The sequence below is a fragment of the Simochromis diagramma genome, unplaced genomic scaffold (assembly GCF_900408965.1).
Source record: "Simochromis diagramma unplaced genomic scaffold, fSimDia1.1 OVJJ01000387.1, whole genome shotgun sequence".
Classification (NCBI taxonomy): domain Eukaryota; kingdom Metazoa; phylum Chordata; class Actinopteri; order Cichliformes; family Cichlidae; genus Simochromis; species Simochromis diagramma.
In genome coordinates this window covers 2,145,202-2,172,302 of record NW_024387152.1, presented here as the reverse complement: position 1 = coordinate 2,172,302, position 27,101 = coordinate 2,145,202, and the positions used below count along the sequence as shown (strand labels likewise).

General features: G+C 42.6%; 1 protein-coding gene and 1 long non-coding RNA gene across 2 annotated transcripts in view; one reads left to right on the top strand and one right to left on the bottom strand.

Moving 5' to 3' along the window:
• Positions 1-27,101, bottom strand: part of LOC120743726 (low-density lipoprotein receptor-related protein 1-like) — a 78,767-nt gene that overhangs the window by 25,704 nt on the left and 25,962 nt on the right. Inside the window, 36 exon segments of the mRNA XM_040047520.1 lie at positions 523-649; positions 782-911; positions 1,000-1,134; positions 1,213-1,344; positions 1,433-1,561; positions 1,671-1,811; positions 1,911-2,060; positions 2,186-2,225; positions 2,227-2,281; positions 2,512-2,686; positions 2,896-3,123; positions 4,077-4,208; positions 5,766-6,010; positions 6,241-6,405; positions 6,556-6,760; positions 7,785-7,982; positions 8,236-8,481; positions 8,622-8,819; positions 9,527-9,709; positions 10,763-10,930; positions 11,017-11,097; positions 11,201-11,317; positions 11,724-11,849; positions 12,126-12,266; positions 12,546-12,668; positions 12,763-12,952; positions 13,041-13,263; positions 13,588-13,768; positions 13,916-14,152; positions 14,280-14,423; positions 14,534-14,723; positions 15,555-15,777; positions 16,180-16,342; positions 21,769-22,029; positions 22,160-22,288; positions 22,483-22,602. Of these exon segments, the coding sequence (XP_039903454.1) occupies positions 523-649; positions 782-911; positions 1,000-1,134; positions 1,213-1,344; positions 1,433-1,561; positions 1,671-1,811; positions 1,911-2,060; positions 2,186-2,225; positions 2,227-2,281; positions 2,512-2,686; positions 2,896-3,123; positions 4,077-4,208; positions 5,766-6,010; positions 6,241-6,405; positions 6,556-6,760; positions 7,785-7,982; positions 8,236-8,481; positions 8,622-8,819; positions 9,527-9,709; positions 10,763-10,930; positions 11,017-11,097; positions 11,201-11,317; positions 11,724-11,849; positions 12,126-12,266; positions 12,546-12,668; positions 12,763-12,952; positions 13,041-13,263; positions 13,588-13,768; positions 13,916-14,152; positions 14,280-14,423; positions 14,534-14,723; positions 15,555-15,777; positions 16,180-16,342; positions 21,769-22,029; positions 22,160-22,288; positions 22,483-22,602 (5,831 nt within the window).
• LOC120743731 lies at positions 399-27,101 on the top strand. The gene is made up of 4 exons (XR_005698258.1): positions 399-408; positions 3,254-3,257; positions 9,382-9,570; positions 27,091-27,101. It is a non-coding gene; the product is annotated as an uncharacterized LOC120743731 (long non-coding RNA).

Sequence of the window (27,101 nt, the reverse complement as noted above, 5' to 3'; positions counted from 1 at the left end):
ATGTAAGCTTTTAGTGAATATCAAGTGAATTTAGGTGAGTCCGATTTAAAAATAAAATTCTCATTATTTTTAAAATATTATTACCATTTACATTAAGAAATGTTTAAATTATAATTTTAAATATCTAACAGCTTTTAGGCTTTTAATAAAACTCCCAGACTGGATAAGACGCTCCAAAGAATAAAAAAGGTTTAAAGATCCTTTTTTAACTTTATTTAAAAAATGAATCCAAGAGAAAGTCCTTTCAAAATCTAAAAAATGTTTTGGATAGATATGGATTAGAAATGATCAAATGAGAATGTTGTCTCACTGTATTTTAATTTTTACCACTTTAATATTCAAAATAAACAAAGACCTTTTTGGCATAAGAAAGAGCATCCATTTAAAGATCAGCTGATCAACAGTCCAGTCTCTGGAAGTATCTATCACAGTATAAATTAGCACACTAGATGTTGGAAACACCCTCTATTAATAAAGCCAAGTGTGTGAAAGATTTTAAGTGCGGTCAGCTGTTGTTCACACCTCATAATCAATGGAGATTCCATTTGGCCAGCTTATGCTCGCATTGACCATGACCAGCCTCTGGGAGCCATCCAGTCGTGAGCGTTCAATACGAGGATACTGACCCCACTCAGTCCAGAACAAATACCTGCAGCCAAAGAAGCAGGGGAGTATTTGAAACTTTAGTCAGAGGAAGAAGTATGCTTGGGAATACACGCCAAGGAACTTAAAGCAGCATTATTACAGAAAGCAAAATGAATCTTCTGGCGAGGAGCCTTACCCTTTCACCGGGTGGACAGCTATGGCTCTGGGTTTGTCCAGGCCCTGGGAAATGACAACATAGCGGAAGGAGCCGTTCAGTCTGGCCACCTCGATCACATCAAAGCCCTGGTCAGTCCAGTAGATATTTCCTGTAAAAGAACACGTCCATCAATCAGTCTGCATCTTTTATCTCTACTCAAGCAGTTTAATTTTGATTGTCATTTTGCATGACCACACCTGCTATCCAGTCAACAGTGATGCCCTCCACCCTGCCAATACCGTTGGTTACCACATCTTCCCTCCACGTCTGATCCCTCTTGGCTCTGCTGATGGTACTCAGACCCATGTCCACCCAGTAGATTGTGTCATTCTCTGAAGACCACACAAAAACGGGTTTAAAAATATCACTCAAGCTGGGTTATCTATTCGACGTCCCTTAGAGTCACTCACCAGCGTGGAAGTCGATGCCAACAGCCAGAGAGGTTCCAGAAACCGGCACCAAGGCATCCGATTTGTCTGCTGGGTCGAGAGGAATTCCTCTGATTCCCTCGTGAACAGAGTAAAGCAGGAAAGAGCCCATGCCTGCTCAGAGAGATTAGGTTATTGATTTCTCGCCTCACGATGCACTTCTCCCAGTTTTCCTACTCTAGTTACTGTAGCTGTGTCTTACCTTCACAGGACTGCTGGCCCGTCTTGAGGCTGTATCCGGCAGTGCACATGCAGGCCCTGGTTGTCGGAGAGGTGGGCAAACACAGCTGTGAGCAGTCACCATTGTTGTTACTGCACAGGTTGACACCGGCTAAAGAAAAGATCAGAGGAACAAAGACAAACATTTTCTTTACTAGTATTTGCATTAAATGCAGGAGACTTTACATCCACTTCAGAACATGTAACTCTTTTTCTGTTACCTTTCTGCACATCCTCATCATAGATCCTCATGTGCATCATTGGGGAGGTGTTGTTTCGCAAAACTTTCCAGTTTCCTCCATCCTTCTTGTCACATGTTCCTATCTGGTCAGTTCCCTGATCGGCCCACCACAGCTTGTCTCCTACATCATTGATGTAACCAGAATATAAGCCAACAGAAAAATGATAAATATACAGAGGACAAGGATGATAAACTTAAAGTATTACACTTTTCTTCTTACCCATAATAGCCAGCGCAGTCGCTTTGGTCAATTTGCCTTTAACACCTTCAAGGATCTCGAGTTTAGAGCCATCCAGCTGACAGCGGTTAATGGTGCTGTTTCCTGAGCTGATCCAGTACAGCTGCTCCTTTTCATAGTCAATAGAGAGGCCTGAAAGCAAATAAAAATCATGCTGTTATTTATGTATAGTACATGTGCTACACTAACATGTTTGTTCTGGGCTTTTACTCTGTAGAGAATCTGTATTATTTACTGATAGGGGTACATCTGCTCACCTACTGGTCCTTTCTGGTTGGTGAAAAGTGTGGTGCGGTTTGCTGCCATCCATGTTAGCCATGCTTATACTGTCACCGTCAGTCCAGTAAAGCTTCCTGTGATGGGAGTGTGAATATTATGAAATATGGAGAGAGGCAAGAAGAGTACAGTACTAAACAAGGATAAAGTACATCAAAGATTAAGACTAAACTTGAAGGGAATAAAACAAATAACCTAGAAGTAAACAACAAAAGAAAAACCTTTCAATCTTTAAGTGAGTAATATTAGGAGAAATAACTGACATATTAAACTGAATGCAGACATATTAAGTGCCAGGAACACTCACCCAAGCAGAGGGTGGACCACTAGACAGTGGGGCTTGTCCAGTCCCTGGATGACGGCATTCTTGAAAGAGCCATCCAGTCTGGCCACATTGATCTGCTTCTTATTGGCATCGTAGCTGGTCCAGAAGAGGTTCCTGGACACCCAGTCTACTGCCAGGCCATGGGCATTAGGAAGGTCTGCCAAATTTCAGAAGCAAAATGAAGCTTTGCAGATTTTTAGAACATGCAGCGTGCTAACAAAAACTGTTTTTATTTATCTTCCCAAACCCTCTTATTATACTTTACAGCGAATATTAAATTATGAGCCTTATTTAAAAAAAACAACAAAGAAAAGCAAAGAAGTAAATAAATCACGGACTGACGGATATTCCTGAGACTGTTCTTACCAGCAGAGACCACAGTCTCCACCCCTGTGCCATTGATGAAAGCTCTCTTGATGGTCTGTGTTCGCACATCTGACCAGTAGATCCGATGCTCCACAGCATCATAATCCACCACTGTCGCGTTGTCTACATCCGGCACGGTGAAGGAGATTATGTAGTTGTAGTAGGGGTTGTCAATGTCAACACCTCGGATCTCGATCTGACGAGCGTAAAGAAGGAACTTGCGAGACTCTGGAAAAGAGAAACAAACACTGGATGAGATGAGATCTACTAAAGCACGTTATTCTAGCAGGAATGCAAAACTAGAAAGAGAGGAATAAAATGCATATTTCAGGCTGTTTTTTTTAACATGTAAAATTAGACATGTCAGTTTTTCCAACTCCAATGTTGGAAATGAAGACGTCAGGAAAGATTTAGAATGACTTGAAGTTGAAATTTCATATTAGGCATAAACACCCCTTTTTCAGCTACATACATTCTAAATAAGGAATTAGGCAGGGTTAGGTTTTTACTTCTTATACTTAAGAGAGATAAAATATCACCTGCTAAACTGAAAATTTGCATAATCAGCATAAACAACAAATGATTTTAAGCACTGAATTACAAAGTTTGGTCCAAACTTATTTTATTTGGGTCAGAGTGGAATATAAGTGCTTAATTAAAGTTCTCGTTTTAATGTGCATCCAATTATTTTTACATCTAAATGGCTCATGTTTGGATCATTTTTGGAGAAATGCTAAAATATGAGGATATGAAAAAGAGAGCGTCTGCACACATGTACAAAAATTCCCCACAGCTACCCTTCGAAACCATCATGAAACCCACTCGTGCAATCAAACTGCAACAAATGAAGACTTCCCTTCATCTTTAGTGACAGGATTTTATATGAAATTACATGGAACTGAAAGCTAAGAAGGGAATATGGAGCAAGCGGAGGCGACGTAATCAGATCTTCTATCAGAAAAGATATCCTGTTCAGCAACACGGCTCACCGTAGCAGTCAAAACAATTGCATGAAAAGATTCCAGCAAACACAAAGCCCCTCTCTCCCTCCTTGATGAAATGGATTATATGTGACAGCGCTGTCTGTATATCCTCCATCACAGCGGATTTGAAAAGGTAAGGGGAAAAAGAATGTGGGTGATGTGCGCTTTTCTGCTGTGAAACAACGCGTCTGTCCTTACCTTTGCAGGTGTACTTGTCGGGCTGCAGCTTCATGAGGTGAGGACAGGCGCAGGAGAAGGTCTGGTTAAAGTTGATGAGACACAAGTGGGAGCAAAGGGGTTTACCGTCAGCGGGGGCACATGGGTTGGGGGCTGAAAGGAAGGAAAGGAAAAACATTAATTAGGATGTTTCAAGAAAGCAAGAGAGACAAAAATGCAGATGAGATGTGTTTTGTGAGAAACACAGGAAGAGGAGGCTCACAGTGAGCTTTGAAGATTTCAGTGAATATAATACTAATAACTCTGCATTGTGGTGTTACACCGAGACATGCTGGAGCCGGCTTGTGTCAGAGGAATTAAATTAACCTTTTGCTCTTTATTTATTGGCCTTTAAGGTAATTAAGTGGGGAAAAAAAAAAAGATTTGTGCCTTAAGGAGTCCACAGACTGCGTGACTATAACAAACGTATAAATTCATTACAATGTGCATCATTCAACTTGTGTAGGACATGAAGTTAGATGCATGGAGACTGTACAGTGTAACAGTGAGATAGTGGGTTGCACAGCTGCAGCTCCTCCACTATTTGCTTCTGAGCTACTTCCTCTTGACAGGATTGTGATAACAGCTGGAGAACTCATTGTACAAACAAGGCTTCTTCTGCTACAACTCAGCTACACATTCTTCTGCATTGGAATTCCAAATATTTTGTTTTCCATTTTTATTTTAGTTTAGGTTTTTCCCCCCACAATAGCACCATAGAGATGGTCAGATTGCCATTTCATGCTGCAGTCATTTCATTCACATAGGCAGCAGCAACAGTCATGGTGTGAGACGGTCATCTTAAATTCTGGGCTCAGGCTATCATTCATCATAAAACAATTGCAAATTTCAAACTGTGACCAGTGTATGAAGCAATATCATCACAGTTATTTTACACTGGCTATTATTTATCAAGGACAGCCGAAACAAACATAGTTTAAGACAATAGAAATACCCCCAACCCTCCGAGGGCCAAGAGCGGAGTATAAATGTGTGTGTGAAAGGGTAAAGGTGGCCCGCAGTGTAAAGTACTTTCCCATTTCCATTTCCTTTGTCTCCCAGGTCTGTCAACCCAGCTTGCTGCTTCGTCACTGTCATAGTTATTGGTTGCAACTGTCAATCAACAGTTTTGTGAGATCCCTCTTTCAATTACAGACCCAGTGCCTCTCTACTGCCCACATACCCTTGGGATCCCCTAACCACTGGCTACTAAACAAGGTGACAGTGCGACATGGCAAAACGCTCAAAAATAAATCCGACGACCCTTTTGTAATCTTGTCAATCATGCGTGTCTGTGAGATCAGATCAACATATGACATTTAAGTTGCAGGGGGAGGATTTTATTTCCTACCCGGGCCGTGGGAAATGCCAAACAGTGAGGTGACTTTTTGATCAACAAGGCAAAAGCGGGAGGTGTCCAAAACGCTCACAGTGTGAGGAGACAAGAAGTCTCGCAGGTCTAAAAGGTCAGCTGTCTTGGGGGAACAGGAGCCATGAATAACATGGTGAGCAATGAACTGTGAGCTCGCCACTCTTCTCCTTAGAGTTACAGCCCAAAAACATTCAGCCATGCTGACAAGCAGGGGTAAATGTGTGACACGGTCGCTCTGCCTATGCAAGCATGTGTTTCTCTGTGAATGTCTATGCCTCTTTATCTGGTATGCTACATACCCTGGGGTTGCCTGGATGGGTGATAGACCTGCAAGTCAAAGGGCTGCGTGTTGGTGCGCTGCACCACAGTAACGTTGTGTCCTGTCCATTTATTGGCTTTGGCCAGAGTGTTAGTCCTCCAGTCAGTCCAGTAGACCTCGCCTCCGTACATAGTGACAGCAAAGGGGTGGGACAAATACTCATGACCCCGCAACACTTCAATCAGCCCCGAGCCATCGTACATTGCTGAGTAGATAGCATCCGACCTTGAGAAACAACAGAGAGATGTATAGTATGTAAGAGCAGAGACATATCAGGTTAAGTATGTTCATGTTATTTATTTGCTCTTTAAATGTAGTTTGTTGTGAGCAAAGAACAAAACACTGGTGTAGCAGCCAGAGATGAAGAAAACTGAGCGAGTGGGTGATGGAATAAGCAAGTGGGTAGATGCGGTGCAACCTGAGCCGTATATTTAGAATCTAGTGGCAGATGCTACCTGGCATCAATCCAGACAATGCGTCTTTCCATGTAGTCCACAGTGAGTCCGTTGGGCCACCCACCACTGCCGGTCTCCCTGTGGATGGTGCGTCTGCCTTCACCGCTCATGGATGCTGCCTCAATTCTGGGCAGACTTGCATCCCAGTCAGTCCAAAACAGGATACTGGCGACAGAAAATGATCAATGTGAGGAGGGATTTTACAGATGTGTACAGCATCATCGCATGAGAACTGGTTAATGAAAGAAACAGTAGGATGAATAAATCCATCAGATACATATCCAAGTTTGGAATCCATCCATATATGGTTCTTACCCATCTCGAGGATCTAGGGCGATGGCCCGGGGATGCTCCACTTCGCCAGCTAGCAGGGTCGTTCTCATGGTCCCATCCAGTTTGGCCACCTCAATCTGGTCCAGATTGCTCTCCACCCAGTAAATGTTTCCTGCTATCCAGTCCACAGCTAGGCCTTCTGGAGTAGCCAGCCCATACTGGATCACCACCTCAAAACTGGTCAGGGCTGACCGGAGCAGAGAAAATCCGTATGGAAAATTTGAAGATTTTTATTTTAAAGCTACACATCAAACATGACAATTTTATAGCACGTGAAATTTTAATGCTAGCAAAGTTTTAAGAATGGGGGGGAAAAGCATGGTTTGTGTTACTTTGACTAAAAGAGAGAAAATCTCAAGATGGCACATTTATCACAAACACCCCTGAAGACAAATCAAACCCCACATCTAAGAAAACACACAAGACCTCAAACATTTGGCTTTAGTGCAAACTAAGTGCAAAACCACAACTTGTGATCAATCTTTGGCTCCGGGTTAAAGCACACATTTCTTCAAAATGCCTTCCAGTAGTAATTAGAGTGAGACGGGTATGTCTTTGCAGTGTGCTTGAAAGAACAGTGGAGTGATATCTGCCTTTATGTGTCTTTGTGTGGGCCAGGGTTCCTTTATTAAGGCGCTGGCACTACCCAGTTTATGCCAACTACTTTGGAGCTGCTGAAATGACCTACTTAACAAGCAGCAGGAGGTGATCTATGAGCTGGTCACAATGTTCCTGCTCAGGAGCCTTGTTTTAATGTTAAACTTGGAGGGCTGGGAACTGGAACAGCAGTGTGTTGTGCCTCCTACGCTACATCAGTGTTTTGGCTGCAGTCAGGCACAGCAAGTACTGAGACAAATAGGAAGAGACAAAGCCTTCCGTGTGCCCCCTTAGTGCTGTGCTGAGAACACAATTTGATTGGCGAGCAGACCTGGGTTTTTGGAGCACGAAAGGCTGACCATGACCTGCGGGATTTATTCAGGGTCACAGACCACCACTGCTGACCACAGCCTCTTTGAAAAAACAATTGGCTCTGAGAAATTAGAGCGTATTTGCTCAGCGGAAGTTAATTTCCACGAAATGCTCGGTCAAAATCACGATTTGCTTATGTAATCACCACCTTGCAAGATTTTTGTTTTACTTTAACAAAAAGATTATAAGATACAAAATCAGAGCAAAAAAAAAAAAAAAGAGAACACAACAAGCCAACTCACCTCCATTTTCAGACAGTTTCCCACGATAGATCTTGTCCTCCACAACATCAGTCCAGTACAGGGTGCTCTGGTTGAGATGGAAGTCTAAAGCAATGGTGTTTCTAAGGCCTGGTACAAGCACGCTGAACTCTCCTTTATGAAGGTCAATCCTTCTGATCTCATGGCGATTGGAGAAGATGATGAAAGGCTTGAAGGGATCTGAAGGAGAAAAGAAATCTCACTCAGCAAAGCGTACGGAAAAACCAAATCCCAAATTCACGAAAACCCCACGTTGGTCATGGATCAAATCCTGTCACATCTCACACATTTGCTCCATAAAACATTTCTAGTTATAAATATGTCAAAATGCTGGCTGCTCAGCCTTCTGAAGAAACATTATTAGTGGAGTAAATCCTCTAATAGTGTAAAGCAAAGTGAGACAAAAATCTCTGCATGACGTGGGGGGGCTTACCGGTGCTTTTGCAGCTCTCCATGTCAGACTCCAGCTCCCAGCCCTCGTAGCAGGAGCACTTGACACTAGATTTCTCCTGTTCACACTTCTGGCTACACTTGAGATGTTTGGCGCAAAAGCTCTGGATGTGGCAGGTCTTGTTGTCAGCTCCCAGCTCCATGCCCAGCGGACAAGAACACATGAAGCCTTCCCCGGGAATAATGCTGCAGTTGTGACTACAACCCCCATTGCCCAGCGAACACAAGTCTGCAGGCAAGAAATAAAATGAAAGGGTTGGAGTTTATCCAGAAAGGTGTTTTGAATGTTAAATTGTAAGTTAAATCACAACATAGAAAGCACAACATCTGTTCAATGTTGAGTTCAAAGCTTTTCCAGAATATTCTCACCACAAAGTTTCTCATCGGAACCATCCGGACAATCGTCTGTGCCGTCACACAGTTTCTCAGGAGGCAGACAGATGGAGTCGTTGGTAGCGCACACGTGGTGAGACAACTTGCACACCAATGCCTCGCAGTTGTCCTCATCCGAGTTGTCTTCACAGTCACTGTCACCGTCACACACCCAGGCTTTGCTGATGCAGCGAGCTGAAAAACACCACAAAATACTCATTTTTAAGCTTGTGTCATTTAGTTAGCGCACCCTTCAAAAATACATTTTGGTCAATGCTGCTTCGGCACTGAGTGGACAGAATGATGATCTTCTTTTAAACTTGCACATTTTGTTTGAGCACACTAAACGTCACATCTGGAAGCTGTATTTGTGACATTGCAGCTGCTTTGACAGCGATTCGTGGTCTAACTTGCAACTTGTCCACAAAGTAAAGAGAAGTCTTTTAGATATTTAGGACAAATCTTATATGTAGCAGTTTTGAAATTTAAAAAACAGTTAATAAATTAAGTTTATAATAAATTTTAAGAATCTCTATTTAACTCACATTTCTTGTAGGAAAATCCAAAAATCATTTATGAGTGAAAGCACTGCTATTTTACATCACTGCGTACGTCTGGAGGCAATCTCTATTATATTCCTCTATTAAATACAGTTTACAGTTAAATACAGTCACATCATTATATTGACACAAGCACAAAAAACAGTGATTTCCAAGTTCCAGTTTTTATGTAATCCTGATGACAAAATGGAAACCAGTATCCACGACAGTCAGTAAATCTTCCACTTTCTCTTCCTCCTGTGATAAAGCATTTCATTGCTTTCTTGCACAACAAATAATCACATCTTTTATTCATACTGTCCAAAAAGTTCACCCTTAACTAGCATCTGGCAAATTCCTCACCAGAGTCCCTGCAGCTGAACTTGACTGCAGGGTCACAAGTCTGAGTGAAGCCCTCGCAGTTGCTCTCATCGCTCAGGTCCATACAGTCTGTGTCGCCATCGCAACGCCAACGCTTGGGAATGCACAGGCCGTCCATGCGACACTGGAACTCGTCTCCGTGGCAGCCACCTGGAGGTCGGGTTGCTAGAGAGACAAAATGTCATAGTTAGCCAGCAAAAGTGATGGTGTGTGCAGAGAAGCAATCAAACACGACCAAAACAGAAATCCCAGCTCACAGCTACAAAGACCACACAAACAGATGCCCAAAAAACAAAAGCATAAAAACTGGGATGAGAAAGAAAAGGCCGTTACAGTCATTAGTTATTGTGCAGGTATCCTGGGATGCTGGGTGACAACCTGACTCCGAGCCAACCCAAATAACAATAACACACATGGCTCACTGACTGTAGCAGAGAGATTAAATGCATCGCTGCAGAAACGGCACAGTGACATCTCCTTATGACAGCGTTCGGCACAGCTAAATAAAACTGGACTCCTCGCGGCACAGGACCACAATGTATAATAGGGGAAAGTGAGGAAACCGTTTTATTTTATTTCACTTAATAACTTCCAGATGGCAGCCAAGAGAACTCACAAACACACGCAGCCGGGCACACACAACAGAGCACAGATTGCTCATTAGACCAGCAGGTCACGCTGGGCCCGGATTTTGCATGCTGGGACTTAACAGCATTTCGGCATGGATCAAACGGTACATACAACATCGGACACTCACAGTTCACAGGAGCTTCTAGGCAGAGCAAGGCTAAAGGTAATTGTGCAACACTGAGATGTGATGTCGTTCATATGAAAAAGCAGCACACCCCGAGGAAACACTCCAAACATGTAAGTTCATATCGCTACAGCACAGTCAAAACATCTGTGCTAGTTGCACGACACCATGAAAGAGTTATGAGATTTGTTGTCTAACCACAAAACATAGCAACAGAAATGGATCAGAGGAAGCTGGAGAGCATGTAGGGGCATGTGGAGTACAGGAAGTGGGATAGGGAGAAGCTAAACATGTTGTGACGTTGTGACAACCCCTTTATGAGTGCAAATAGCAACCTGTAAATATAATGATAGCATCTTTGATAAATGACAACGAGAGCCTGACTCAGCTACAAGACACGAGAGCAGACGCTACCATAACAAAAACAAGTTAGAGCAGGACTATTTCAGTTTGAGCTAAATTACCTTGGTTGGTACAGTTGGCATGAGTCTCGTCACTGTAGTCTCCACAGTCATTGTCGCCGTCGCAGGTCCAGTATTCTGGGATGCAGCGGCCGCTGTTACATTTGAACTGGACGCTGGAACAAGAGTGGCTGCAGCCTGCTTCGTCGCTGCTGTCTCCACAGTCATTGTCTGTACATCAGCGCACACACGCAAGATTTTTAGATTGGATTCTACAGCACAGCGTGGCAGGTGGGGAAGGGAGGGATGATACTCACCGTTGTCACAGCGCCAATTTATATTGATGCAGCGGCCATTGGCGCAGGTGAACTGGGTGAGAGGGAAACAGGTTGGATACGCTGCGGAAAGGGAGCAAAAGAGGAGTGTATTTAAAAAATATTTATAAAGAAAAATGTGATATTCAAGGAAGAGCAACAAAATGAAAGAGCAATAAAGACTCACCACAGGAATCAGGTTCATCTGAGCGATCTCCACAGTCATCATCAAGGTCGCATGTCCAGGAGATGGGGATGCAGCGCCCACTGGCACAGGGGTATTGGTTGGGTGGACATGTGCGAGCTGAAAGGGGAAATTATACATTTGTTCTCTGCTTACTTTTTAGGGTCTGCGCTGTTACAGAATCAAACCATGCGAAATTGCCTCAAAAAGTACTTCCAGTCGCTTTCAATCTATCTGACACACTCAGAGAGCTTTAACTAATGGTGCTAAAGATTTATACATCTTCCTGAACTCTTTGTAGATTGTTGCTGGCATCTGCTGCATGACTAAATGCAAACTAACAGATCACTTTGGATCGCTTTACTCTTACATGCTTCCTCCAATTAAAACAGTTTTAAAGCGGAGTCATCCTCTGATGACTGCATTACTCTTTTCCGATATGAGCACAGTTGTATGGTCTGGAATTTACTCTCTTTCTCCCTCTCTGTATGCTCTCCGAACTAGATGCAACTCAGCTTGTATATACCAGAGCAGGTGGTGTTCGATTCATCCTCATCGTTTCCACAGTCATTGTCACCATCACACAGCCATCGCAGGGGGATGCAACGATTGTTTTGGCACTTAAATCGCTCGGCTGAGCAGGTGTGCTGGTCTGGGGGAAGAAACAGAAAAGAACAAAATCTTAGAAAACGGTTCAAAGTCTGTCAAAGTAGCAAATGAAGAACATTCGAGTCGAATGGGACCCTTTGCTTTTCGGTATCGACTCATGATGTCAGAGTTAGCAGCCACGTAAACGCCGCATGGAAAGAGACAGATGTTGGAAACTTTAGTTTGCCCTCTGTCGGGTTGCGTTAGCTAAGACCCTTAAACACCCTTTTGTTTATCTTTGTGTTGCTGTGTAACCATGACAATGATGCGGCACACTTACAGCAGAGCTCAGGGGCTTCATCGCTGTTGTCCAGACAATCGTTGTCCCCGTCACACTTCCAGCGCTCTTGGATGCAGCGGTTGTTCTTGCAAGCAAACTCCCCAGGCTGGCACTGGGGCGGGGGAACGTAGGCGGGGTTGGCTAGAGAGGAGATCAGGGGTAGGAGCAGAAACAGATGAGCCATTGAGACAAGAAGCGAGCATGTGAACAAAAGCTTTTTAGTGACCAAGTCGGCTTTTGTTAGTCAGCTCTTAAAGTTATAAAAATATTGACGGAGCTTAGTCAGAATTTCTGCACACATTTGGAAACACTAACATTTAAAATATCTTGCAAATTGAAAGCAAAGTGTGGATTTTGTTTTTAACTCATCTCTTGTACTGCCAGGCAATATCATCTTCTACTGGTAAGACAGCTAGGTACCTCTGCAAGTAACGTTATTGCCATCAAGGATCTGATCATCAGCACAGGCGCAGGATCTGCCATTAGGAATGGCGAGGCACAGACTGCTGCAGCCGCCATTGTTGACTCGACACGCGTTGGTTCCTACACGAAGTCAAAGTGGGAAGAGACGCAAAACAGTGTCACGTCATCTTATATTTAATGGGAAAAGGGAAAAAATAAGTAGAAGGATACGCACCTTGCTGCTGGTGTGCATCGTACACTCTGATCTCAAATATGGGCGGCCTCTCATTGCGGAGTAGAGTGACTGTTTTAGTGACTTGGTCCAGTTTGTAGATGCTGCCACCGCGGTATTCGTTCCAAAACAGAAATTGTTTGTAGTGGCATAAGCCAAAGGCATGGTTAAGCTCCTGCCCCTCATACACCACCTGTTAAATCGAGAATGCATCTCCAATTCTAGTAGGATAAAATTGTAATCAGACAACAAATACGACACAGTCCCAGAGTTTCACCAACCTTTCTCTCAGTGGTGTTTAGGTAAACCATCTCAATGCGGTCGTAGTAAGCATCCACCCAGTACAGGATTCCCTGGGGAATGTCCAGACTCAACCCATTGGGCCACAGGACAGTTTTGCTAGTGAGGAACACTTGGTGATGCGAACCATCCATCCAAGCTTTCTTGATCTTGCCTCTGTTGCTCTCTGTGGGATCCTCCTCCCAGTCAGTCCAGTACATCCATCTGGGAGACAAGGTGAGGTATTACCACATTCGAAAGGTGAGACATTTCTGGATCCGACCTGCAGAACCTCTTAAATATAGCTTTACGCTGTGATGCTCTTTGATGCAACATCCCACAACAAAACAAATGAGGGAGTATCTAAAAGAAAAGAATCTCTTGAAAACCTGCCAGCTCCTACACATAAATGTGACCAGCGAGTCAAACAAAAACCTACCGTGTAAGCAGCCCACACAACTGCAGGGCACTCAAAACATACTTCATCTCAACTGAATGCTGATGGAAAGAAGATTCATTAAGTTAACAGCCCCCTCCCTCAAGTCTCACCCGTGCTGGGGGTCCACAACAATGGCTCTAGGGTGGCTCATCTTGCCCTCAATGAGAATCTTGCGGGTCCGTGAAGCCTTCTCCAGCCTGGCAACACTGATAGTCTTCTTTGGTCCATCGTCTGTCCAGTAAAGATTATTTCCCATCCAGTCTACTGCTATTCCCTCTACCGTGTGGATACCTGAGATAAGCAAAAGTAGTCAGTGTGAAAAAGCTACTGGCTGTCCAATCCAAAAGAATAAATAGAACTGAATCTGAAATAAGCTGACTTCATTATTTTTTTTTTATCCACAAATTCTTTTTAGTAGCCTGAATTTTCAGTCTTTACCATCCTTCAGTATGACGTCTCTATCTGTGCCATCTATCTTCTGCCGCCCGATGATGTAGCTTGTGGCATCAGCAAAGTATATGAATTCATTGGTGGCGTGGAAATCCAATGCTCGGGGGTTCATTAGGTTCTCGATCGGAATCATGTACTCATCGGGCACTTTGGCGTTCATGTCCATGCCCCTGATGACTCCAGGACGACCCTTGCCATACACCAAGAACAACTCGTGGTCCGGCTCTGCAGAGAAGCATCATAAATGAACAATTATTCTGTCAGAGATTTTCAAACCACTATTAATTCATTCCCATCTCCCATCATCAAGTCAAAAGGTTTTCATCTTTGTCAAATCAATTTCTTCACTCACTCTTGCAGGATTTGCCATCGCTGCCGAGGCTGAAGCCCGAGCGGCAGCGGCAGGTTCGGGTCTTGTGGCTGTTGCTCAGCAGACATATGTCAGAGCAGCCCCCAGCTTTTCCGAACTGATCCAAAGCACACGCGTGACTACGCACTGAGCGAGGAAACAAGCGCACAACAGTTATGTAACGATTTGCTTTGAAAAACACATTTGCCTGGCAGTAACTGTTATTTGTGGACGTTTATAAAAGTCTCACTGCGCACCTTGAGGTTGACGTCTCTGATGGTACACGTGCAGCGCAGCTCCCCGATCTAACCGGGTCACCACCTGGAAGTCGGAGCTGTTGAAGCGGTTTACTCGAATCACGGTCGTTTTGGAGTTGAGGTTGCCTTCGTTCGAGTTTGTTGCATAGAGATAGTTCTCAAATACAGTCAGCCCATACAGATGCTCGATCTGAAATAAGATAAAGGAGAAAAACATTGAGGGGAAAAAGGAGATGTTGCATGTCAGACATAATATCTCTGCATTCTTAGCAAAAGGGTTTGCTCAAGCTGGCTGACTAATAGTTTGGGCAATATCGTTTGTGCACATTTTATCTTCAACACTGTCCTGCAAATCCAGCTTAATTCAACTTGTCTATTGAGTAATTGATCGGTTTAAATTTAAGAATGTGAATAATCTCTGTAAGACAGAGAAAACTAGAGAAACACAGACAGACAGACAGGGAGATAAAGAGCGAGTGTCTGAGTAAACTTGGCACGGAGCAGCACAAAGGCTTCACTCCCCATCTGCTGTAAAGGAAAGAGGGGTCTTACTTTTATAAGGGTCTATTCCTTGCAGCTCTCCTCTACTGTCAGAAAGATGTATGGGCTGAGATCATATTACCTCCCTCCACCTCTCACACAAACACACACCACCACCACAGTCCTGATTTCATTAAGATCATTACTTCCCTATAAGTTTGAGCCAAGCTCCACTAGGGCCAGACTAATATGTTTAGCGAGGCACTAGCCAGGAAAATCACACACTCTTTAAGTAATATCAATCAAGGCAATAAAAAGGACTTATCCCCAGGAGAAGCATGCACTCTTTGCCTGGACACACGGAGACAACGGGAAAAGAGCTTTGTCTCCAAACATACGATTAAATCAGAGATATGGAAAACAGATGTTTTGTGAGTACTAAGCTGGGTTGATAAGATGCATGCAGAAGCCTTTATTCTTGAGTGCGTTTGCGTGTGATTAGGTGCATTTCTTATGGTTACACTGATCCTCAAATCCTCACCATCAGACCCTGGATGATGGTGTGCCGATTCTTGCCCTCATAGTCCACCACTTCGATGTAATCCAGGTAAGCGTCAGCCCAGTACACCAACCTGTTCACCAGGTCCAAAGTGATACCGTGGGGGAAGACAATCTTACTGTCGACCAGCTTAGTGCGGTTTTGCCCGTCCATGTCACAACGCTCCACCCTCGGTGTAGACCCATAGTCTGTGAAGAACACTTTTCTGTAGCAGGGGGAAGAGGATAGATTTAAATTACAGAAGGTTTCACAGAAAAGGAAATGGACTAGATAAATTTAGTTGACCACAACTAGGACAACTGTATTAGACATCGGAATTAAATAAAATTATTTAAAGACAATCGCAAAAAAGAGAAATGATCCTTTTAAAAGGAACTACCCCAGATAACAGATTGTCAGTATCAGGAACCTGAAACAACCAACATGGAAGTATTTATGTCGGAAAGAAGGATCCCGTCTAGCTCCGTGTCTTGAGAAAGTGCTCTGATTTTCGCCTGGCTGCTTGGTCAGCATGTCGCCTGATCATAAGACAGCATTTTCCTGTTGAGCAGTGCTAAAACAGGATGAGGGCAATCTTAAGTCAAGGAGCCTGGAGGCAAATACAGACCCCATCACTGGGTCCAGGGCGATGCCTTTAGGGTTGTACAGCTCTTGGTCCAGCAGGGTCACACAAGTTTTGCCGTTCTTGTTGCAGACAAACACCCGGTCGTCCACGTCATCCACAAAGTAGAAGTTGCCAGTCAGCCAGTCTATAGCCATCTGCTCCACATCTGATGGACGCAGAGGAGAGAAAGGGAGAGGAGAGGATGAAACAACAGGATAAAAAAAGAAAGAAAAAACAGGGTTGTGGGAGTACAGTCATATAACTCTTAGTCATAAACCACAATGAATCCAAATATTATGTTATCAAATTTTATGATATCAGGAACCGTTCCAAGAATACCTGCTATCTTGATACAAAAAAAAAAAAAAAAATAGCAGCAATGAATTAATGTTATTTATTGTGTAATCTTGCAGGTTGTCCATTACAAACATTCCACTTGTGTTTGATTAAGGCATGTAGAGTGCAGGGAAGGAAAGGAAAAGAAAAAGGTGTTGTGTTAAGAGTTAGAGGTGAAGTCCAGCACTTTCTAAACTTTGTAAACTCTTATCAGTGAGTAAGACAGAATTCCCTCGCAGACCTCAAGTCTGAAGACATGCTCTTGAGTAAGATTATTAAGTATTAAGCTGACACTGACCCATTAATTGCATGTGTGCAGTGCAGAAGGGTCTACATGATTGCTAATATGAGTCAAACTGACCCGAAACTCTTGCGACACCTTCATGAAGGATGTCAACATTTTGTATCCGCTTTAAGTCAGTTTAAGGAAGGAACTTTGCAGATGGATGCACTGATGGGAAGAGATGGTTGTTTTAACAGATTCCACTGCATATTCTTTAAAAGCAAACCAGATCACTACACACACACACACACACACACACACACACACACACACACACACTCAAAGTGACCACACTTGCTCTTGTTTACATATGCCTCCATTAACCATTTCAAGTGTGTTAACCTGAGGTGCCTTTCCAAACCTCTGCTAAAATTTCCAACTCTTCATTATATGCATTTAGATTATAATATAAACTCTGATAAGAATTTTTTTTTAAAAAGGATGTAAACAGATCAAATCTAATGGCTCTCTTACACTAGACCGAAAGTAGGGTGGCAATATCCTCGCTAGGTAGAGTTAAATAAATAAATAAATAGGTGGCTACCCGCTGATGGCACTGAATTTTTTCCACAATCACCACAGCTACTTGCAATCAGACTGCATGTACCGTGGTGATCAACTGGTTGTCCATTTGGGGCATTGCTGGTCACCGCGTGCAACGTGCAACACTCTTGAGCAACACATTCAACCACTCACAATCATACAGTGGTCACCTGGTTCCCTCCCTCTCAGACAGATTGGCAGGTTTGTAAAGAACTGTTGTCCAATTTGTAAATGCAGACAGTTTGTCAGAATGTTGCAATCAGTTTGACTCAATCAGTAGTTTTTGCCAATCTATCACAGTTAATTGTTTGTAATTGCCAACATGTCCCCATTTAATCATCTTAGACACCAAAAACTGTTCTTGGATGGAGACCACATCATGACCAAAACAAAGGGACCAAAATCAGAAAGCGCCAACTTTAATTTGGGCTGCATGCGTTAACACATCTGAAAGTGAGCCAGTAACCTCTCCCCAAGCTTTGAGCGTTTAGAGAAATAACTGCACTGGAACGCTGCAGCAATGCTTCAATCAAAGCTGCACAGAACTTCAAAATGCAAGGACTACATGAGATTTGGAGTTTGCTTGATGAAATGCCATAAATAACACATTTTTATGCGATTGAGGAGAAGATTGATAACTCTCACCATCTCACATCAAAACTGACTATACATTAACTAAACTAAAAAAACAACACTGCCAAAACTATATAGGCAAGTAGCAAATGTTCAGCAGTCCTGGGTGTTTCAAAAACACCAGGATCAGAATTCTGACAAAAGAAAAAGTTTCTCATGAAGTTAAAAGGGATAGTGATATTCCCATTGGTATCTCGCCTAAAACCCAACTCCTCTACAAAAATCCAGCTGGAAGCACGCCTGCACAAGGCATTGATTAGATTCATATACAGAGTACAGAGACAGTTGTGCAACCCAGTGACTGCTGCATTGTGTAACAACCTAGGAGCCCCTTACTCCAGAGAGCCAGGCAGTCTGTTGACGTCTCCACTGATGCAGCTTCTGGTAAGTGGAAAGTTTGCTGGGAAACTGAATGAACCCACCTCTTTCTTCTCATCTAACCACTCTACCCTCACAACCCCCTTTTTCTCTTCCTGCCTGTTACACCTACAGCTTAAAGCACTTGGAGGAAAGGTTTAAAAAAAAAAAAATAGGAAGCATACAAGGACACAGCCTTAGCAGTTCTTCAAACTAGACAAATGTCTTCTTATATTTACATGTCAGTACAAAGCAGGAAAGATGGTGATTTTTCAGCTTCCATAATCCTCTTTGTGCCAAGAAGATCCTATTAATCTGCACAAAAACGTCACTGACCCCTAAAGAGCAGAGTTTTAGGAGTACTGCGATTATGCTTGTCTACAGGGATGTGACATTTGACCTCTATTTAAGAGGCAGTTATACTATGGCAAATCTCCCCCTGGAACAAGTAAAAAGGAGATGTAATTACCTAGATAAGAAGATCTGATGAAAGACAAAAACCTTACATGAAACCTTCTGAAAAAGATGCCCAAAAAGGACAACATCAGAAAGACAGACATGGTGAGATGTGCTGGTCCCTGCTGTGGAGCTCCGCTTAGAGGGTGGAGAGGATGGGACGGGTCAGCTCTGTTCTCCTTTTATCTTCACAGTAGGAGAATTAAACATGCAGACAGAGCTGGCCACATCTGGAACCTTTGTACACTTATCTGCGTTTCTCTTTCAGGCTCCCAAAAGCTATAAATCAACCAGTTCATGTGAACCCTGCATCAACCCTACACCTATCCCCAAGTCTGCCCAGCGTGCTATTACTAGAGCACCTGATCCCTGCTTCTATTAAACAGAACAGACATAAGCAGTTTATACACATGAATGTCCAGTGAATCAGGTCCAGACATTGTCTGCAGCTTCCTTTTCACACATGTAGCAGACAGCAGGAGATTATCCATGTCAGAGAGATGCTTACTACCTGAAATACTATGTTTGGTTTAGGCGACGGTTGCTGCCAGGTTTCACAGGATATGACACAAAGCAGCACGCTCACGTCCTTACTGTCTATTCTCTGGACAATCACCTCCTTTATTAAGCCTAATGTACATTACACAGACGCCGCACTAAGGGACCTGGAATGATAAAATTTGTTTAAAGCCTGGTCCGACACATTCGCCTATTTTAATTGTCACAAAAAATTCCTCTGGGTAGCATCTGGAAAAGTTCAGGGCAGAAGCGAATATGTTAAAACCTCTGTAGCGAACAGGTTTGGACCAGTTTTATGAGTCGATTTTGAGTTGAAGGAGGTTGTACGGGTGCACTCTTATCTCAAAATGCTTTCTTTTTTAAGCGTCGCAGTAAAAAGGATACAGAGGAAAACAATATATAATGAAAAAATCCAACAAAAGAATGGATGAAAGTGTCAAATCTCACTTCATGAAACATAATGTTACTAAGTAATGGCTGAACGACTCAAAGGTATTTGGGTTTGTGTGCGTGCGCATGCTGAAGTGACCTGACTGGACATGACTTGAGACGGCTCGAGGAATGTAAGTGAGTGTTCAGGCTGACATAAACCAACAGAGGAATGTGAATACCATTGATATGACCACTCACATATACAGATTGCTTCAAGGTGTATCATATAACTGCCTTCGGTTTCTCATTCTCAATTTCATCCTTCCCTTTAAATTTCATTTGGTGTTTCTCCCGATTCCACACCTCATAATAATTTATCCCTTAGACCACTTAAAAGAGCACACTATCAGGGAACGCGGACTCGGGTTTGCATACCAGAAATAGAAAAATCGGTGATTAAATTAAATTCAATTAGACTTATATATTGCCAAATCATAACCACAGTCACCTCAATGCATTTTATATTGTAAGGTAAAGACCCTAACAGAGACAAAAAAAACCCAAATCAGATGATCCCACATGAGCAAGCAGTTGGCGACAGTGGGAAGGAAAAACTCCCTTTTAACAGGAAGAAACCCGGACAACCAGGATCAGGAATAAGGAGCCATCTGCCACGACCAGTTGTGAGTTTTGACTCTTTTATTAAAATGATAATAATATTCCGTGTGACTGTGGACATTTTCTATATCAAATCAGATCACGGATTCCTAATTTAGGCGAGAGCTGCAGTGAGTATGCCACAGGTATCTTCAGTATGACATCTGATATCGGACACTCGCCAAATACATTTATCAGCAGTGCTTCTTCAGGTTGATAGAAATGTTTTTCCCCGAAATATAACTGTGCTGTGCATTCAAGAAGACGGGGTTCAAAAGAGCACTGGACCAAAAAGCAACAGCAAAAAGCCAACACAATAAGGGACAGACGGGATATGAGGGACTCATGACTGAATCAATAGACTGGAAAAACCCCAGAGTTTCTAAAGCTCCTAGCCTCTGCCCCGGCTGTCAACAGTGACGACTATTACACAAGCTTCATTTGAAGTGGATATGAGCCAAGGCACTTTCAATCATGACACAGGTTTTGTGTCCCACACTTCAGGGTCTACACACCCCAGATTCTCCACTTGTTTTCTTCCTGTCTGCTGTTCTTCGCCTGGGGCCAGGTTCTCAAGGGAAAGCTTCTCACATGCATGTATGTGTTTACGAGCATGCAAACCACGCCCTTGCTTTTTGTGTTTTGTCTGCAAATTCTGCCCCCATTCTTAGAGAGTAACGGCTCTGTCAGCCAGGCGAATAAAAACAGACCTTGGCAGGCTTGCAATCACAGATAATTCATTTCAGCATTATATGACTAAGTCTCTCAATAGGAAGTAATCATATACTGTGCACATCCATTTGTGTGCATCTGGTTGTTACTCGGAGCCTGTGAGTTCACACAATGACAATGCTACCTTCACAAAACAGATGTGCTGCCTATCCACCACATCTCAGAGGACAAAATGTACAGTCCTGGGAAAGACTTAGAAAAAGGCAGAGAGCACTTTTGTCTGGCAAACCCTAGTGCCAAATACCATCACATAAGAGACCAGTGTCTGATCATACTAGCATGGGTCAAACAAAAGCAGCGGAAAAATACTTTTCCAGGCTTCTGAAAAGCTCCGCACAGTCAGTGCATGAATCAAACTTCCCAGCAGGTTGCTTTTACCTGTCGAGAAGTATGCAAATGAATAACTAAAGGCATGCTGGCAGCCTTGTATGTGTTATATAACTGTAAGTCTGCTACACACACATTGCTTCTATGGGATAGTTTAGTGGTGTGTCAGGGTGCCCCTGTTCTTTAGAGGAAAAAAAATCTTTTGAAAAATAAAGTTGGCCTCAGCATTTCTTCTTGGCACTTTCAAGTTGGTTTGAGCTGCTTTTGGGAGACAAGCTTACAGTACAGTTTGAGCTAGCAAACCCACAGCTGACCACTTTTAAAGAAAACAGGAAAATGTAAACTATGTCAACAACTGTCTGTAAACTTCTACTCACGGTGCAAGCTGAGAGAGATGTTGATGGTGCGGTTGTTACTGACAGACTTCAGGTCTTGGATGCTGGCACACTTAAGCTGGGTGGCAGCGGGGGTATCACCCACATCTATCCAGCAAACAGTCTCCTCCGCATAGATGAAGTCCATAGCCATGGTCTGTTTGGTGGCGATGGAAGGAACCCGGGTCGCGGAGCCACTCAGGGAGGTGCATCGGATGTTGTTAAGGTTGGCGATCAACAGAACAGGCAGACGATCCACAGGCTCTGGGTGAGGTTAACAATTTTTTAAGTAGAGGAGAGAAAATATTAGGAAGGAATATGATCTCCTGCGTAATGTTTTGGCCAGCGTGAACTATAATCATTGGGCTCTGTCGATTCCTGTCCACCCCCTCACCATTTTTGGCTTTGCAGGAGCGGTTGTCTGGCTGCAGGAGATAGCCCTCCACACAGCTGCAGGTGTAGCTGCCTTCAGTGTTTGTGCATGTCTGACTGCATGTTCCATACACACCACACTCATTGAAATCTACACAAAGAAACACAAAAGCGCATTAACACACACAGTAAATGATGAAACTTTAAGATAGTACTCTGTTCTCTTCTCTTCCAAAGGCTGGTTGAATCACCTCTACATGCTGTCCCCCTGCAGTCAGCAACCAGATGGTTACTTTCTGTTTGTCTTAGGCCAAACTAAAATGAATTTGCCAAATCACCACCCACCTTTACATTTCTTTCCATCTGCAGCAACCTCGTAACCATCTCCACAGTAGCAACGAGGCCCATCATGAGTCACTGCACAGCCAATCTCGCACCCATGGGAGGCACAGTCTGGTGCGTTTGCTAAACCAGGGAAAACAGAGCAACATAGAGCGTGTTAAATACTGCTGAAACATGAATACTATTAAGGATAGCAGGGATGATCCCAGGGCAATCTTTACAGAGGCATGCTATCGTGTCCAATCCTATCCTGTCTTACAGGACTGCAAGACTGCGAGTGCATGTGAATGTGTGTATGAGACAAAAGGACTGTGGGTAAGCGTGTGTATTCATCTGTGCATGTGACAGACGCGGTGATTCGAATGTGCACACATTAGAGAGCTTCTTCTTTTCCAGCCTCAGAGGAAACTCACGGTCACATCCTTTTGGCATGAAATGAAAGAGGGGAATCCGCACGTCCTCTCATCATGGCCTCTGTAGGTTGTGCATGAGCATGCAGAGGTGTGTGTCGGGCCAAGAGCATAAATAGGGTTGCGTGGCTGTGATAGATTCTTGTCACATGACACTGCTCATGAGTCCAGTACTAAATACATTAAAACAGTATGTACTGTTTGTCATGGTGCTTTAAGGTGACTTTTTCCTCATTCAGTGAGGATTTCCAAAGCTCCCTCAGCAGAGACACGCATATAAATCGTTTCATATTCCAAAGTAAAGTACACAGATGGATCAGTGTTCACCATACAACTATTTGCATTAAAACAAACATTTTTGTAAAGGAACTTCCATCCACTTTAAGTCATTACTTATTTTGCTTGTATTTAAAGACTGGCTGCTCAATTACCAGATTAACAAGTCAATTCTTTTTTAAAATTTGTTTTAGGACTGATTATTAGCTAGATAAGACTTCATCTTCTAACCTCATATCAATATGAACAGCAGGACCGAGGAGAGAGAGCATAGAAAACAAAACTTAAGGTTAAAGCAAATTTCCCCCAAAAAATAGAAAAGATAAGTAAAAAAGGAGGCTTCTAGCAGCACAAAGACATTTAGCCCAACCTCCAACAAAAAAAATGTAATTGTTCATACACTATGTGTACTGCAGCTAGTCGTGGCACGGCTGTGAAGAGTGGAGACTGGACCTATTGAAGGACCCTTATTATATAAAGCCTGTGGCACTTTAGGCAATAATGACTCTTTTGTTGTGGCCCTGTTGAAAGGAAGAGTCTCCCAGCAAACATTGTGGCCCATATCGAATCCACTCAGCAACGCTCACGCTGTGAGAGACCACAGGCAAGCAGAGAGCTAAAATACCCAGCATGTTTATCACAGCCCAGGTTCATGGATTCCATTTAGCAAAGGCTGGGTGAAACAAAGTGACATTATACTTAAATATTATATATTATACTAAGGAATATTCTAATATTAAGGACTATTCTGTTATATACCATAAACGCTATTCATAAAAATCCAACAAATGAAAAATTATTAAGTGAAATCTGTAATGATCCGTTATAATAACGGTCCTATGAATTAAAAAGGATGATTTGGTTTTCATACGTTTGACAGAGTTTGGTCAAAGTAGGTTCTGGATTTAAATGGAGAGCGAATTCATGTTAAAATTAAGGCTAATGTATCGCTGAACAAATGTAATATTTTACCTTAGTCACAGTTAAAAAAAAAAAAAAAAGAAAAAGATTCTGGGATGTGAATATGAAAAACGTACTTGATCCAACCTCAGAGGAGAACAGATGCATGGGAAAGAATTGAAGAAACAATTAAAAAAAGAAAAGAAAAACAAGAAAGTGAAGGGAGAGGAGAGGCTGGAGGTGCAAACTGCGCATACAGGACTCGAGGATGAGGTTGGAACGTTCCAGCTCTAAGCAAACAAACAACAGCTGTATGTCAGACGTTTCACCAGAGCTAATGAACGAAGCAAACAAATCACACAGTGACACACTGGAGACCTTCAGTCTTAAACCAGCACGCCAGAGTCATTGATCCTGTTACTGCAAGGATGGCAACCCTCAGTTTCACTATAGACCTCTATGTGGAAGAAGGGAGACATCTGACGTGAGGACTAGCAGGCTAAAGAGTTTTTAAACAACAAATTTAGTTTGAATGTCTTAAAATTCATGTAAACGCTCAAGGAATCAGTGAAAATAGGATTCATGTATAGTAACGACAGAAAAGGTTGCTACTTGAACTCTGAGGTTTCAGTAAAATCCCACCAATATGTGTATTCTGACTATTTGTGCTAAATTAGGGCCTGCCTTCAATTAACACACACACACACACACACACACACACACACACACACACACACACACACACACACACACACGAGTAAATGGTGTGATTAGCACGACACAATAGCATGAATATGATGAATAATAATAGGAGAGAGGGCGGAGATGGAAAGAAGGGAAGAACTGTCCTTGGACTCATTTCCTCAGCCCATGAGGAAATTTATGAAAGTTGGCATTTTCCTCTAAAACCCAATCATGATGCTGACAGGCTGGCTACAGCAGTGACACAGGCTGAATGAGACAAACACATTTTGGTGTTGAGTTCATACAGTTAAAAAAACAAATGAGTGACTTAATAAATGCCAGCAAAAGACAATTTATCATAATCTATCCACCAAGTGGAATCAGCTTTATTTTCTAAAGAGCCTTTATTTCTATACATGATATCATAACTGTATAAAGAGGCGATTTCAGCGTGTGACATTTTAAAGAAAGGCGTTTCACAGGACATTCTTTGCGCTCTCACTGTCTGCAGACAGGTTTACACATGCTTTTGCCTTCTACATGCCACAGACGGAAGCCTCACATTATCCTACGTTGTGTCATTAAATGATGGCATTTGTCACGTTCACGTTTTTGGCCCCATGTTTTGTAAAAAAAATAAAAAATAAAAAATAAAATTCTGGCAATCTGAAGATTTCTTTTTAAAAATGGTCTATATGTGCACCTTACATGTTTTAGCAGTTCACATTAACTATGATGTTATTGTATCTCGAGTTAAGACGCTTCATTCCCTTAAACTACTTTGTGACTGTGAGCATTACAATTGTGGATTCTATCACACACTTTATATTGTAGTAGCTGATGGCAAAAGCTAACATTACTATAAAGCTATATGTCAGTGAGCATACAATGTATCTACTGCCAGTTGTTTGCAGGCTTGATAATCAAATAGGGCAAAGTAACCATTTGCAAACACACATAGTGCAGCTTGAGTAATGAGCAAACAGTAGCTAGCTTATTCCCAAACAGTGGCAGTATGCTGCCCACATGTCTAAATTTAAACTTGCACAAATACTCAAACACAACGACTCACAAAGTACACCTGCTGTAGCACATTCCCGTGCATGGCAGCAGCACAACTTGCTAAATAAATTCAATACATGCATTTTCTTTTATCTTCAGCCAATGATCATTTATGATTAGATTACAGCGCTGTAGAGCCTTCACTTTTAACTGCAGCCCATAAACCAATTTAGGTCAAGACCCACTCATGAATGAAGCTTATAATGTAGTTTTTCCACAGGCAGCTTCAAGTCCGATTGAAGTCCGATGACCGATTGTCATTGCACAGTTACACAATGGAACGTGAAGGACAATTAAAGCTCTGCATAAACAACAGCGATAGCTCACTACAATAATCAGGGTTCCAGTGGGGTGCCTTGAAAGAGAGGGGGGGGGAAAGTCTCAATAACACTGCCATGACCCCATTTTTTCTTTCCTTGTCAATCATTCACATCTAAGAGGCAGGTCTAAAGTTGCGTCTTGAAAGAGAGGCTTCCTCACCCTCAAAGAAAAGAGAAACGCAGGCCTGCAGATCAACCACCTATACGACACAAGGACTTCATAACTGCCAACAGTCTATTTGGTTAAACAGGTTTCATTTACTTGGTTTGAACTCTCGCAAAGCCACATGGTAAAATGTACTTTTCAAATGCTCTTGTCCTGAGCAAGGCACAAAAAAAACATTATACATCGCATTTATCTGCAATATTAACAATAAACTAGAACTACTATCTTGAGGTTGTATGCTTCAGTTCGCTAGTGAAGCTTCAGTTTGCATCCATGGCTTTGCAGACTCATTGTATACATTCATGTCACAATGACACAGTGTTCATATTTTTGCTTCTGTAGGCCAACACAGCAGATTCAAAATGAAGCAAACTGTATAATGACTGAAGTGTAGTCTTCAAGAGGTTTGACAAAATAATGTCATAATTAACTTTTGGAAGTTGCAGTTATTTTCTGACCACTCAAAAATTTGGATGGCCTCATTTGCATTAAATACCTGCACATTAAGAGGTCCAATGAACAGCTAGAAACACTTGGAACCAACTCCAGATCTTTTATGTCTTTAATATATGAAATAGCGAGGACACTGGATACAACTGGCCATGAACATACTTATTAGTCAATGCTCCGGTTCCTTTTGAGCTTGGATAAGTAAGTCCAACATTTTCTGAACAATATTCTGTTAAACATCCTGAATTAAAGTTGAGATGTCTTGACTGCTTTACTTCAAAGGGCATTTTTCAAATTGTGTCCTTGTCCAAAATCTATAGACCTGTGTGCCCATGTAGTGAAGACTCCAGCCAC